The 15,630-nt window shown below is 54.9% G+C and overlaps 2 protein-coding genes across 2 annotated transcripts in view; both read right to left on the reverse strand.

Annotated features, from left to right (window-relative positions):
• Positions 1–1,783: 1,783 nt before the first annotated feature.
• LOC117649539 (transforming growth factor-beta-induced protein ig-h3-like) lies at positions 1,784–10,799 on the reverse strand. Its single transcript, XM_034392417.1, has 14 exons — positions 10,651–10,799; positions 7,915–8,013; positions 7,648–7,712; positions 6,764–6,912; positions 5,908–6,078; positions 5,625–5,756; positions 5,368–5,536; positions 4,891–5,112; positions 4,065–4,202; positions 3,804–3,919; positions 3,499–3,686; positions 2,687–2,855; positions 2,487–2,609; positions 1,784–2,409 (listed from the first exon to the last, which is right to left on the reverse strand). The coding sequence occupies exons 1-14, from the start codon at positions 10,797–10,799 to the stop codon at positions 1,891–1,893; spliced, it is 2,409 nt and encodes an 802-aa protein (XP_034248308.1). The 3' UTR covers positions 1,784–1,890.
• Positions 10,800–12,637: 1,838 nt separating this feature from the next.
• The window catches only part of LOC117650071 (formin-like protein), a 47,109-nt gene continuing 44,116 nt past the window's right edge, over positions 12,638–15,630 (reverse strand). Inside the window, exon 18 of the mRNA XM_034393360.1 lies at positions 12,638–14,741. Within this exon, the coding sequence (XP_034249251.1) occupies positions 14,532–14,741 (210 nt within the window). The 3' untranslated portion in view covers positions 12,638–14,531. The remainder of the gene's footprint in view (positions 14,742–15,630) is intronic.

Raw genomic sequence — 15,630 nt, forward strand, 5'->3', positions numbered from 1 at the left:
TGCGCGAGAGCGAGCGAGAGGTTCCACACCAAGTCGCCCCCGCGCGTCGTATTTTCAGTTTTCCTGCCCTGCCAGCGACCATGTGGCTCACTTTCCGGTTCGGTGTTCCACAAATATAATCCGTGGAACTTCTCTCTCTCTCCCTCTTCGACTTGTTGGCAATGCTGGCGCCGCTACAGGGATAGGGGTAGCCGGCCGCCCCGCCCCGCCCCGCCCCGCCCCGCGTCCTCTGCGACGCGCAATTCGATTCGCCTGCATCCTGCCGGCCGCCGTGCCCGCCGTGCCCGTCGTGGTGCCCGGCCGTGCGGCCCCGCCGTGCGGCCCCAAATTAGATAACAATAGCTAAGCGGCTCGACGACAACACGATGGCGCGTCGTCATGGCGACGGACGTCAGATACCGCCAACCGCCCTCGGGTTGGCCGGGAGGAAGAGGGGAGGGGAGGGGGAGAGTGAGGGTGGGTATTGGAGGGGGAGTGGAGGGGAAGAGAGAAGGGTATTGGAGGGGTAAGGGGAGGGGAGGGCGGGGCGTCGGGGAAGACAGGGACTACCACCTTCCTGCCGTTGTGAGACAACTTTCCACGTTCTCTTCTTTGGAAAACTGGAACAGACCGCCGAAAATGATACGACTCTCAAACATAGAAATTAATTTCTATCGATTCGAAATTTACCGTATAAATGGTCCAGCAGAAATCACCTCAAAACTGACCCATGATGTCTTTGGCCGATGATGATGATTTTTGAGTCGATTTATTGAACACAAAGAGAGGTCAACACCAAGTCGATGACGATTCATTTCCGGCTGGGATGCCCACCGCGAAAAAAAATACAACGAAAAACACGTGTTGTTTGTTCTCAAGGGCGTCCGGTGAAATTTCCCGTTGACTTTATGTTGGCGGAGAGAAGTTGGTCGGCCTCGCCCTTGCGACGTGCTGAGCAGCGCGGCGCCGCGAAGACCCTGCCCGTCTGCCCCCTCCCCTGCGTGTGTGCGGCCGGCGGTGTCCGACTGGAGACTGATTCCGAGAGTCGTCGCTCTGTCTCTCTCGCACTCATGGGGCGTCCCGTATGAGTGCGAGAGAGACAGAGCGACGAAAACGACTCTCGGAATCAGTCAGCTGGCGCCCGTCGGCCTGGAACACTGCCTCCGAGAAGTAGTACTAGTCGGAGTGCCGCAAGAAGGGATGGAAGAAGTTGGCCGGGCATAAGAGAGCGGGTAGGCGCAACACTCGGAGGGCCGGGAGACTTAATAGAATTTGGCGGAGGGCCCGCGCGTCGCGGAGGCGGCGAAGGGCGTGCCAGGGCGTGCCGCCACGCCCCGCCCCGCCCCGCCCCGCCCCGCCCCGCCCCGCCCCGCCCCGCCCCGCCCCGCCCGCCACGCCACGCCACGCCCGGCCGAACCACATCAGTATGAGTCCGGGCGCCCCGGACAGATAATGGGAAGAACGAACTCGGCCCGGGGCGACAAAGTATTTCCCTTCTCTCGCTGACGGCACGCTAAGGGGAAAAGGGGGAGGGGGAGGGGGAGGGCTGGGCGCCCAGCCCGGCTTATCGGCTGTCCGGACGAGAGGTCGCGGCGACGCAGCCCGTGAGTTGGTGCCCGCCGGGTGGCATCCCACCCCGGACAAGGAGGGGCATCTTTGTCCAGGCGTGTTTGCGGTTATCAGATGCAGACTGGTGCGACGACGGTTATTGGGAACGATTTTCTTGTCTCTGTTTCGCAGGGGGATTACCCCGGATGACCGTCGCCGGATAACCCAGAAAACCCCAAGCCATTACTGTTTCGCTCTTTTTTCATTAACTTTATTTCACATTCTATCCACATACCATATTTCTCTTCCAGGCGCTCTTGTGGCAGCTCGAGCGAACCTCCTACAGTGACGCAGCTAGCTCGGCTAGTAGTTGTTGCTGCCGGACTGCAGGTAGTGGTGCGTGGAGTGCTGCACGCGCGCCGCGTTGTGGCGCTGGTGGTGTTGGCTTTGCTGGTGGTACTGGTTGCGCTGGTGGCGCTGGTCCACTACATTGTGCTGCTGCTGGTGCTGGTAGTGGCGGGGCCCGACGCGGTCCTCTCGGTAGCGGTGCTCCTGCAGGCCTTGACCGAGGCCCTGACCGAGGCCGGCGCGCTCCCTGCCGCGGTACACCTCGGGCAGCGGCCCCAGGTCCGGGTCCACGCGCCCCAGGTCCGGGTCCACGTACTCCTCGTCGTCGTCCTGGTCGCTCTCGTCGCGCTCCTCGACGCGCTCCTCCCAGTGGACCTGCGTGCGCTGCGTCACGTAGGGCGGCACGGAGGGCGCCACGACGGTGACGTGGTGGTGGTGGTGGTGGTGGTCCGGGGGCATCAGCACCTTGTTGATGTAGTGCACGACGCCCTGGCGGTTCGTGCGGTCGCACGTCAGCACCGTCGCGTCGTTCACCTGCGGGGCGGACGCCACACTTTAAGCGCAAAGCCTCCTTTTAAAAGTCAACATTTCGAAACGGAATTCGGCTTTACCTTGAGCCTGCCATCGGCCCTGGTCACGTTCAGACCGCCGTACCGAGACGGCACTGCGTACTGCAGGTTCTCTCGGAAGGACTCGGTGCCCACCATGTCGTCCACGACGTGGTTCTTCAACGTCTGGAGATCAATACACGTCAAAACTAGCACAATTTTTTTTAAGCTTCTTATTGAACTGCTGGCTGAGGTTAGGTTACCCTAGCGAGGAGGGTGGTGTTGGCGAGCAGCTGCTTGAGCCTGGTGACGCCCAGGCGCTGGAAGGCCTCGTCGGACGGCACCAGGAACGTGTAGGCCGTGCGGCTGCCGCGGAACTCCAGCGAGTTGGCCGAGTCCTCGCGCAGGCGGTCCATGGCGCGCAGGAAAGTGCTGGCGTCCAAACAAAAAGGACAATTCGAACCATCAAAGCGGCGAAGGATCGATTCCCTCCGCGAGTTTCTTGGTGACTCGGCAGCGGCAGCCTCGGTAGGCAGTGTGTATACAGGCGTCGCCGGGTCTAGGGTTTCCTCTCTGGGGACACCCGCCCCGCCCCGCCTCGACACACCCCGCCTCGCCCACCCCGCCGCGCCACGCCTCGCGTGTCCGATGATAATTAACGCCCCTACCGATCAGACTCGGACAATAATTTGCGCGTGACATCGCGAAGCTGTCAGGCCACCACACTGCCACAGAAACAACCATCCCAAGCGACCGATACCGCTCAATGTTTGCTATAGCCAAATCTACTTTCTAACTTTACCGTCACGCTTAGGGGTCGTCCACGTAACGTTTTTCTTAGCTCTGTTGTTCCTGATGAACTGCCAGTGAGTGTGCGAGAGACAGAAGAGTTATACGCAAGCGCGGATTTGGGGGAGGGGCAAAAGGACGATTGCCCTTTCCTCGACCCCTAGATAGCCGCCTGGAAGGTAGAAAAAAAGCAACACGTTGCCCCTGTACGTAGGCAAAACGTGCTGCTTTCCCCCCTCTGAGGGCGTCACTGGGTGCGCCACTGTTCATGCGGATGAACCCTCACGTGTAGTTGGCGTCCTGGCGCAGCGTCTCCTCCAGGGTGGCGTTGGCCGCGCGCAGGGCCTTGGTGATGACGTGCAGCACGCCGTTGAGGCCCTGCACGTCGGCGCGCTCGACGAGCGCGTCCTCCACGCCGTACGACTTGCGGTACACCTGCAGCCGCAGCGAGTCGCTCTCCAGGGTCTGGGCCACCTGGAACGGGAAGCAGCCGTGTTGACGGGACGCCGCGGGACGCGCACCCAAGCACTGCGTCGATCGACGGGCACCTCTGCCGCCGTCGACGGGCACTTCTTCCCCTTCCCGGCGTACCTGGTTGTCCGTGATGGTCTCGGTGAGGATGCGGCCCCTGGAAACGTGCAGCATCACGAAGCTCCGCGCCGCGCCCTGGTCGGCGCGCAGTCTGTTCATCTGGCCGAACGGCAGCGCTGCGGACGGTCGTCGAACACAGATATTAGTTCCTTTCCTTCTCACACCATTATTGGTTCATTTTTTCACGATAATAATACCATGGAGGTCAGCAATATCAGGTAACGAACCTGAACAGTGGGGGTGGATCACAAAAGTACTCACAGGCCATGGCGGCCTCGGACGGCGCGAACAGCGTGTAGTCGCCTGGCCCGTCCAGCAGCGACTCCAGCCCAGCGGCTCGCACCACCTCCCCGAAGCTGTAGAGGCGCTCGTCCTGGGTCAGCTGCAGCAGGGTCTTGACTGCAAAACGGGCCGGCCGCCGTGAGACAGAGAAAGGAGACGAACCAACCTACACTGCTTAAATGCCGCAAAGTTGATCAAAACGGTCACAAATGTCTGTGAAAAATCGTGTTTTGGGCCGACTTTAAGCATCTACTGCGTCTGATCCGAGGCGGTATTTCGTCCTCCCTCGACGGGCATTTGGTCTTTGGACCTTTCTTTTGCATGCCTTTGTTATGGAGTGCGATTATCTGCCTTAGTTTGGGAGCAGTATTGCCGCAAAGTTGATCAAAACGGTCACAAATGTCTGAAAAATCGTGTTTCGATCAACTTTGCGGCAATACTGCTCCCAAACTAAGGCAGATAATCGCTTTCCGTAACAAAGGCATGCAAAACGAAGGTCCAAAGACCAATTGCCCGTTGAGGGAGGACGAAATACCGCCTCGGATCAGACGCAGTAGATGCTCAAAGTCGGCCCAAAACACGATTTTTCACAGACATTTGTGACCGTTTTGACCAACTTGGAGACAATACTGCTTCCGAACTAAGCCGGATTATCGCACTTTGTATCAAAGGCATGCTAAAGGAGGGGTCGCTTGGGGTCGCAAAATTCTTTCTGGGGATAGCGGAAATTTTTGGCTACAAATTTGGGGTCGCGAACCGAAAAAGGTTGGGAACCGCTGTGCTAATCTGATGCTGGTGGACTCGCCTCGGTTGGGCAGCGGCACCTCGTCGAGCATGTACAGGAAGCCGTCCGCGGCCAGCGTCATGTCCGCCGTGGCGCCCGCCCCGAAGCGCATGCCCTCCACGGACACGCCGCGCGCGTCGCAGTCGAAGGCCAGCCTCTCGGGGCCCTTGGTGGGGAAGCGGTGCGGGCCCACCACGGCGCCCAGGCACACGGGGTGCGGCAGCACGAGGTGCCGGAGGAGTGCTGCAAGGAGAAGTCAAGGGTGTCGGGTTCGATTCCCAGCGGCGTCTTTTATCTTTCAGGTTTTTGTTGCTTTTCCTTCTTTTGGTCGGCCGTGTTACACCACTGGGAATCCGGGAATGTGACGTCACATTCGTTACAATTTCGTGTCACATTCGTTTCCGGATTCACGTTCAAACGAATATGACGCAGTATTCAAACGAACATGACACGATCCCCGCAAACGGACGTGGCGTCATTTCTCGATTCCCAGTGCACCTTCTCTGGCCTGGTCGTCGTTCTCGAGGCGCTGCAGCCGCGCGGCGGGCATCTTCTGGAAGGCCTCGTCGTTGGGGGCGAGCAGCGTGTAGGCCTGGTTGTGGCTGCGCATCGCGTTGAACAGCTCGGAGCGCTGCATGAGCCGCGACAGCTGCCGGAACCGGCCGTCCTGGTGGCATCACATCACGGCCGCTCATTTTCTTGTTGTTTGTTGAGTGTTTTTTCCGATGTTTTCTTTGTTTTTGTTGTTGGCGTACCTGTACGACGGCCGTGGAGAGGTCGGAGTACGTGGACCGCTCCGGGTCCAGCAGGGTGTCCACGATGTGCACCACGCCGTTGGAGGCCTCCTGGTCCTTGCGCACGATCGTGGCGCAGTTCACCGTCTCGATCTGCGGAGCAGCGCAGCGATTACCAACACACCGCAGGCTGATTCAAAAGACTCGTCGCGCTGTCTCGGTCAGTTTGTCTCTGCGGGGCGTCCCGTAGAGTGGTGCGAGAGAGACAAAGCGACGACCCTTTTGAAACCGCACGGAGCCGCACCTTGCTGGAGTACTTGTTGACGCGGAGGCTGCTGCCGCGGAGGCGACTGGGCAGCAGCTGGTCCGCGCCCCACGCCCTGGACAGCTGCTTGTTGGCCACGACGTGGTGGTTCAGAACCGGGTTGTCGGCGCGCGCGCCCCGCAGCGCCGCCAGCTGGGAGGACGTCAGCTCCTGCGAACAGGGAGGGATGCAGTGTGTGTGTGTGTGTGTCTGTCTGTCTGTCTGTCTGTCTGTGCCTCTCTCTCATCTCTCCTCTCTCTCTCTCTCTCTCTCTCTCTCTCTCTCTCTCTCTCTCTCTCTCTCTCTCTCTCTCTCTCTCTCTCTCTCTCTCTCTCTCTCTCTCTGTGTGTGTGTAAAGGGACGACAAGTACCACCTTGGCATCTAGGAAGCCGCCTGAAAAGGAGGCAAAAAGCAACACTTGGTCCCTGTAAGTAGGCAAAAAGTGCTACTTTGCCCCTCCCTCAGGCCCTCAGGCTGGTGGCTGGAAGGAAAGTGCGAAACTCTGCGGCGTTTCAAGTTCAAGCTCGCGTCCATTACCATACTTGCTCCGTCTGCCGCGCTGTCTGGCCGCGGTGGCCGGCTTGTTTCATGATCCCCTCCGCACTGTCGCCCGTTTCCGAAGGACCGCCTCGTCGCCCTGTCTCTGTCACACTCGCAGGGCGCCCCGAAGGCGCGCGAGAGAGACAGAGCGACGAAACGGTCCTCTCGGCATCCAGGCGGCCGGCGGCGGCGCCACCTTTAACGAGTTGGCCGCGTGCGCGGAGTTTTGAATTTTTCATGAGTCCTTTAGTCCCTTTCGGCGTTTCGGTCTTTTGGCGGCGCCTACACCGGCGGCGGGCGGGCTTGCTGGCTTACATCCATGGCCTGGTCGGACGGCGCGAAGAGCGTGAAGGCCGCGCCCTCGGCCCGCAGCTGGTCCGCCAGCCCCGACGACTCCAGCAGCGCGGCGAAGCGGGCCGCCCCCGCGGCGCCGGCCGTCTTCACGACGTCCTGCAGCGGCAGCACTGCGGGCACAGCGGCCAGAAAGGTCAGCAGGCTCATTCCGAGAGTCGCTTTCATCGCTCAGTCTCTGTCGCACCTACGTGGGACTCCCCATTAGTGGGGGAAAGACAGAGCGACGAAAACGACTCTCGGAATCAGTCCGCAGGGTAGAGCCCTATACAGTGGGAGAGAAACATGAACGTGATGAACTAGTCATGCACTGATCGCCGGCCGCCCTCGAAATGCTCTTTACAATTTCTCATACTTTGGCCGGAACGGGGAAAGAGTTGCGCGTAGTTTTTAACAGAGGTGAGACCCTATCAAAAGGGGTTAGGAGGGTTGGTGAGGAAAGGACCTGAGGCAGGTGGATCCGACACATGGCTAAAGACTGACCCTTGGCATTACACCCGTGTACAGCCCACACCCCGAGGCACAAGCATGTGCGACGGAATTAAAAACTTGTCCGGGGCTCATGGCCAAAATTTACATGGCCGCCCTGTGGCGAAACTTGGCGCACGTGCCTCAGCACGTGTCGAGTCGAGGTGCTCGTGTCGCGGCGTGTCCACTGTGAGTCGTGGGCGGCGAGGGCGCGGCGCGCGAAGTGTTGGGTACCAGGACGGTAGGACAGCCTGGGTACGGCGGCACAACGAAGCGGCCCCCGGGAAATCAGGCAACTCGCGCACGCCCACAAGCGGCGCCTTTTCCGCGCGAAACTTTAAAACGGCGAGTGACTTGAAAGAAAAGAAAGCGAGACTTACCGCCAGTGCAGCCGTGCTGGCCCTCCACGCGACTGAAGCCCTCGCAGCAGTCGTAGCGCACCACGCTGCGGCCGGGCCGAGTAAGTCAGTGCACTGCAGACTCATTCCGAGAGTCGTTTTCATCGCTCTGTCTCTCTCGCACTCATGCGGCGTGCCGTGTGGCGCGAGAGAGACAGAGCGATGACAACGACTCGCGGAATCAGTCTGCTGGTTGGAAGATCAGTTCAGGAAGCAAAGCAGAAAAATAACAAGTGGTGTGTGACTTACGCCTTTCTGCCGCAGACGTCGCGGTCCGCCCAGTACTTGCACTCGGTCCAGATCTTGTGCTCGGTGCCGGGCACCTCCTCGATGACGCACGTGTTGGGCCTGCAACGTCGCGTTTTAGCATCTTTCGATCCGCGGTGTGTGTGTGTGTGTGTGTGACACCCCTCCGCTCCCTCCCCCCTTGGGCACTAGACAAGAACCACCGCCTGGAAGGTGTGCAAATTGCGGTACGCTTCGCCTGAAGGTAGGCCACCAGCATGGCTTGACCCACCCTTTCAAAATTTCTGCGCACGCCACTGCCCTCCCCTCCCCAATTCTAACCCCCTTGGCGTACGCCACTGGCGGGCCTATTGCGCTCACACTGCTAGTTCGTTCCACCAGGTTCCACAATGTTGCCGGCCAGCGAAACAACGAGCCAAAAGGGGTGGGGGAAGGGCAGAGGGGCAGCCAAACTTATTGCTCTGGCCATAGCTTACGCGTGCTTACGCGGGGATCACGTGCGCCATGGGGCACCATGGGGTCGAATAATGAGCGGCCGGCCGTCCTGCCAGTGTCCTGCCAGTGTCCTGCCTGACGGCCTGGATGGCCTGATGAGGGATCACGACGAACGCAGCCGCGCGGCCTGACGGGCCTGACGGGCCTGACAGTGCAGTGACACCGCACGCGCCGCGGACCTGGACTGCGCGCATATCGTGCCAAGTGGCCGTAATACCTCATCGACGTCATCATGACGTCATTGATGGACACCCTGGCCAACGTATCGGGCGTTCGAGCGCTCGCCTCGGGTCTCAAAATGAAACTTGTGAGATCTCTTCAGGATTTCAGGTTGCTATGCACGCCACTGACCTAGCGCCAAACTTGAATAGCCACCCATCTTGCTTGATGCTGGACAAATAATAAGTTCGGCGATGGGGTGAACGCTGTGCGTAGCAACCTAGTAGCGCAGTGGTTAGAGTGCTGCGTTCCTGACTGGCAGATCTCTGGTTCGAGACTAGTACCATGAGCATATTTTTCGGCAGAGGCAACCGACTTCTTGACGAGGTCTATCCAGAGAGGATTGAGTACCAGCGCTGGCAGTGCGGGCACTATGATCCTCCGGTAGCTCAGTAGTTAAGAGCACGTTGTGGGAAGCGGCAGGTCCCGGGTTCGGGACCGGTGGTATTGATAATTTTTTCGGCGACCAATTGCTTGGGGACGTATATCCAGAGAAGATTGGGTACCGGCGCTGGCAGGGCGGATGATATGGCGTGCCGGTGGCTCAGTGGTGAAGAGCATGATGTGGGAAGCGGCAGGTCCCGGGTTCGGGACCGGTAGTATACACAATTTTTTCGGCGACCAATTGCTTGGGGAGGTATATCCAGAGAAGATTGAGTACCAGCGCAGGCAGGGCGGGTGCCATAGCGTCCTGGTGGCTCAGTGGTTAAGAGCATGATGTGGGAAGCAGCAGGTCCCGGGTTCGAGACCGCTCAAAGTACCATTTTTTCGGGACCAGATTTCTCGAACGGCAGCTCAAGAGGAGTTGCGACATCGCCGCCGACAAGCTGGTTCGGTGGCTGAGCGGTCAGGGTAGAGGAGTTGACTAGAGTCGGCACTCGGGGTCGCGGGTTCAAATACCCAATGTGACCCCTCTGAGGTAAGGCCTCTGAATCTGGACTCTCACTGTACCACAGAAACCGCGCGCACTTCGGGTGGGCCAGCCTAATACGAACCCACTAATCTGTCGAATTGCGCGGCAGGGAGCGTCGAATGAAGGCCCGGTTCCCAAAAGAACACCGAAGCTGATCGGCGGGTCTTCTTGAGACTTTCGTATTGCCACTTTTTGCCGCCGATTTTTTCGTTTTTTTGTTGAATATTTTTATTTAATTTTTTTATTAGGTAGGCGAACTATAGGTAGGCGAAAAATGGCAATATTTTATTGAATATTTTTATTCAATATTTTTATTAGGTAGGCGAAATATAGGTAGGCGAAATAGACAGGTAGGCGAACATTTAGGTAGGAGAAATGAACAACTCCCCACGCGCGGCAGTGTCCGCCGAAAAGGATGCACCTTGCGCGGGGCAGCGCGGGTCGGCGCCAGAGGGGCGGCCGGGGTTCAGCGTCCTCGCCGTCCGTCCGCGTCAGGTTAACCAAACTTTGCGCGCGAATATGTCGGCGGCTCGGCGGCGAGGGAAGGGGTGAGGTCCGTGAGGTCGCCGCAAGCGCCGCAAGCAATCTCGAAAGACTTCGAGACTTTGGCGGCGAACAAGCCAGGCAGCTTCACGGCAGCCCGGCGACCCGGCGCGCCCCGGCGGCTACCGATGAGATACGTGACCCCGACGGCCGCGATACCGCAGTACCGCAGCCCTGCAGGCGGATGCCGAAACGGTGCCTCGTCGCTCTGTCTCTCTCGCACTCATGGGGCGCCCCGTGGGGGTGCGAGAGAGACAGAGCGGCGAAGCAAACGTTTCGGAATCGGTCAGCTGGCAGCCCTGTGGTAGCCAAGGAAGGCTGTACCATTCTGAGAACCGGGCTCTGGGTTTCATTGATGGATCAACACTCGCTGAGAAATGAAAGCAGTAGGAAACGAACCAGCCACTGTACGCGCCAATGGGAAATTAGCGCTGAACGGCAGGCTGGCCGATTCCCAGCGCTGCTGCCGTCGCTGTCTCTCTCGCACTCGCGGGGCGTTCCGTGTAGGTGCGAGAGAGACAGCGCGACGAAAGCAGTGCTCGGAACACCATCCACGCGGCGAGCCTCACCCTTGCTCCTGCGCGATCTTGATGTTGATGTCGGAGACGAGGTTGGCGGCGACGCTGGGCAGGCCGCCGACGAGCACGCCCAGGACGAGGAGGGCGGCGACGGCGTCCAGGGCGAGGGGCCGGCGTCTCGGCAGCGGGGAGTCCGCCATGGCGGGGAGCTTGTCGTCGTCCAGGCCGGTGGGCGCGGCGCGGCGCGGGCCGTCGGTGCGAGGGCGAGGCTTGGCGCGCGACGGCGGCGTGGTGGTCAGGGACGGCGTCCGGGACCGTGTGAGAGTCGCGCCGCGCACCGCGACTGCAGCTGCCGAGCACTGCCGCGACGGTGATCTGCAGTGATCTGGCGGACGGGAGGGCGGGACAGGGGCAGGGCCGCCAGAGCCGCCAGAGGTGGAGCGAAGCGAGAAGCGAGCCGAGCAGAGATTATAGGCACGCGCGGACACGGGCACGCGCACGCACACGTGCGCACGTTGCACGCACACACTGGCGCTCACACCTGACGTATCGCGATCGGAAATCGCGCGAGGTGGGCTAGGCCGATCGGCGGCGTCCACGTTAGGGCAGTTATTTGCCTCGCCGGCTGCCTGCCTGCTGCCAGCATGGCCTGGGCGCCCAGTCCAGCGCGGCTTGTGCTGCATGGGCTTGTGCTTGTCGTGGGCGGCGCATGGGCGAGTGAGAGGCGTAGCGGCAAAGCGGCGTACGGCACCTCGACGCCGCGCCCCCGGAAGAGGCTCGATAAGTGCCCACCGTCGATCTCTACGTGACTTGCGCGGGGAGGCGATCGCTGTCCACTGCGAACGCCGTCGCCAGTGCTTTGGGACCGGCGGGGTACACTAATAAAGACGAAAGCAAAAACCAACATGATGACCGACTGGTTAGAAAATGGACACTGGACAGACCATTGTAACCCCCCGTCAGGCAGTCAGGCACTGTCAAATACTCCGAACTCCTGCCTAGGGAGAGGGAAGGCCAGAGTTCATTGTTCAGAAAGGACCCATACCTGGGTGATGAGCACCCTTTCCGAAGATAGTTCAGCAAACAGAGGAAAGGGAAAGAGGGTGCAAAGTATCTCAACTTTCCTGTAACTTCTTGCAAAAGCCCAAAATTAAAATTTTCTCTTTTTCTTGCGGATATTTCATTCCTTTACCCTGGCCCCAGCAGTTCCCTCTGCGTTTTGTGACCTGTGGCGTGACCAGATTATCCACCCGGGCCGACTATGCTAACGGACGTCGCCAAAACACGACACACCATTTTACTTCCAAAGTCGTTTCGTTTCACTTGATGTATGTATTCGAATTCGAAGCCAGCTCGCCCCGCCTCGCCCAAAGCGCGGACATTGGGTTTCACCATCTGTCGCGGATTCGATCTCCATTTCAATCCACGTTATCTGTCGTCTTTTTTTTTTCATGGCTGCGCGACGGTGAAAGAAAGAGCAGTAAAGGGGCGGTCAAGGCGCTGCCGGCCTCCTAGTTTGCAGCGTCGACGGAGGAGGATGTCGCTGTCTCTCTCGCACCACAGCGGGACGCCCCATGAGTGCGAGAGAGACAGGCGACGAATGAAAGCATAAGCGCGGAATCAGTCTACAGACTCCCTGTGCGCAGAGAGTATCGACCGACTGAGGCGAGGCGAGGCACGGCAGGCAAGGAGTATCGCGGTGCGGTCGCGGTCCCTGTAAGGTCTCTGGGGTGGCGGCGGCAGCACGGCAGCACCGCGCACGGGCATGCCCAGCCCGCCCGCCCACGCCCAGGCACGCCACGCGCCCGGCCCGGCCCTAACTCAGCTCGGACACATGTCGCGAGAAAACTTTTAATGATATGCATGAGAAAGGGGGCGGGCATTCCGCGCCTGTACTATACAGTGTACACGCCTCTCAACAAGTACAGGGTGTTTTACAGCAGCCGTCCTTCCTTGGACCTGTGACGTGTGTGGAGGTTCGGTCAAGAGACAAGGGTGAGTGTGGGAAGAGGGTGAGTTTAAAAACGACTGCAACGGGTCAATCTAAGAAGATTTTAATCCTTCCATATGACTCACTGCCCCTCACTTATAATTGAGATACAAGAAAACAATCATGAGACAAGACTAATAAAAATTCTGTAGAAACCAATTCACACACATTGAAGTGTTACTCGAGTGCCCGACGATCTACAGTGTTTCAACAATCAAAATGAAACATGTCATAACAATATTGAATCAACAAAAGGTTCGATATCTGTGCATACTACAACAAGATAGGTATGAGGGAGTATATAGGTTGAAAAATGAGAATGCTCACTATTTGGAATATCATATACTGACTGCACTTTGCAGTGAGATATGGTAGTTGAAGACAATCCAAATCTTAAAACTTCACAGGTAAACTCTCAATCACAAATGTTATTTCATAAGAAATCTCTCAATGAGTAAGTCTTGTCATCTCAAAACAGAACTGAAATATTGTGATGCACCTTTATTCACAATATGTAACTGAAATATCAACTTGGAGTAACATGATACATACGTAATAGTGACAGAAGATACTCTCATGAAAGGAGGATTTTGTAAAAGAATAGAGATAGGGGGGCATTAAATTCTTCACTTTACTCTGAAGTAAGCTTGCAACAAGTGCATTAGACTTTGAGAATATGATAAATGCAGGACACTTCAATGTGGTAAACGTCTGTGCAGATGAGCTACAAATGATAACTAAATGCAGATAAGGTGGATGAAAATTTACTCATCAGTGTGCCAACTGCTTGATTCCTAATCTTCTAAACAAAGAAGTCAGACCCCACAATAACATTACAGTCAAACAATGGTATGTAAAAGACCAGTGACGCTGCGTTAAAAAAGTAGAATGTAAATTATCTCAACTGAAGATAACTTCATACTACATCTGTATTGATACAAATTGCTTCTGGAATGTTTTCAAAGGCCTTCCTGAGATATTTCATGCACAAAATAACAATAGGAACACATTCTACATGTAAGTTCAATCACAAGGGTCATACATTTGATAAAAAGAACATATAATTGTTGAACATTTGAAATTTTTAACATGCACAACATTGTTAAAAAAAGATATAATAAAAAAAAAAGATCACCCAATAACAATAATGTTATTATTCAAATTACACAATTAACAGAATAGAGATAACTAACTGGTATACACAAACATTGTAAAATATAAGAAATTTATGAGCCACGACAAAAAAGGGGGGAAGAAAACAAACTAACAAACAATGGTTCTGCAAATAGTGAAAGAGACCTTACATTTCTTCAACAGCATTTTCAAAATTAGTAGTAGTACATAACAGGATATGTACAAAGTCAAGGAAACAGAAGAGTAGGATCACAAGCTCATATTTTGACTAATCATACTATTACATAATCCTAATGATAAAATTATACATACAGCTATGTGCAGTCAGTGAGATAGGGCACAAAGTATTTATAAAACAGTACATATATATGTAGAGAGAGAGATTCCATATTTCTCTTAACAATAAATTTCACTCTTCATTAAAGCTTAAGGCACTTTCCCTTCCCACATCATATTTGTAAGAAAAGCTCAATAGATAATAACATCAGGCAATCAAGCTGTGGTTAACTTTTGTACACTTTAAGTGGTAAAATAATGTGCAAAGGTATTGCTGCCTTACATGAAAGAATATTAATTTACAGATAGCTATAATACAAAGGCAACAATTATCACAAGCCAGGGGCATGGTCAAGCCCCAAAAGAAAATTCAAGACTGTCATATTTCTTGAAATTTATATCACAGAACTGCCTGTGGCTCCTTAACCACAGTCCAAAGATTTCTTTCCTTTAAAGAGACAATTTTAAAGAGAACTCAAATCGTGCAAAATTTGCAATTTAGAAATGGAAATTATACCACAATGTGGTAAGATCAGAAATCCATCTCCATGTTCCTCGAAAGCCGGTTGCTGTCGATGTGGCGACGCTGCGACCGGCGAACTGCGTCGGCGCGTCGGTAGGGCTCGCTCTTCAGCCCGAGGAGGATGTCTTCCAGTGCACCGTTGTAGACCTCGTCCTGCTGCAGCAGTTTCTTTTCTTGCACTGCACGAGTTTTGTGCTTCAGCTCATTGATAACGGCATCCTGTAAAATAGAGGGACCATGAGATCGACTTACACAAAACCCACGACAAAGATGGTGTATCATATCCACATTCATATTTAAAAAATGCATGCAAAATAAATTCCTCTTCTCAAATGTAGACTATTGGAACACAAATACAACAACACAAGACCAAACACCAAAAATCTAGAAACACAATCAAAATCATGCATAACATACATCCTCAAAATACTGAAGTGCAAGTTAAAAAAAAGATGATACCCCGACATCATTTCAATGGTAATACAGAACAAATTTTTTACAACCTAAACATAACATGAACATAACAAGAGAACCTACAGACTTATTTGGTTTTCATTTTAGGTGTCTGTATACTTTACCGCAACAACAGACAAATATCTCATGCAAAGAAAAGGTGTTATGAAGGGGAAATAGAAAACTACGGCAATACAGGCTAGTACTACATTTTCTTAACATGTTGACTGCAACCCATTAACATTCAAAAACATTTTGCAGTCATCATGTAAATGAAACAGAAACAAAAGTCAAAATTAGAAAAAGAAAAAGAGATGAAAATTTTCAAAACAAATTAATTACTACTCAGTTGAAATCCTTATCAACTCATGCAGACCCACTTACGGCTGCTTTCACGTCTAAAACTTCACTTCTATCTCGCTAGTCCAGAGTGAGGTGCATATACTTTTGCGTGAGGGTCACTGGGAACACTGGGATGTTGAAGTGCTGCACAAGCAAAGCGGATGCGAGTCCTAGTCAGAATTTTGTGGCCAAAACAAACCGAAACCCAACAATTTGAGCATGCACTGAACATTAATTCAGAAAAACACAAATTATACTTTATCAATAAAATTGACTAAGATGATCATTTAATAAATAAAAATCCCAAGGACTT

Source organism: Thrips palmi, unplaced genomic scaffold (assembly GCF_012932325.1).
Source record: "Thrips palmi isolate BJ-2018 unplaced genomic scaffold, TpBJ-2018v1 HiC_scaffold_4, whole genome shotgun sequence".
Taxonomy (NCBI): Eukaryota; Metazoa; Arthropoda; class Insecta; order Thysanoptera; family Thripidae; genus Thrips; species Thrips palmi.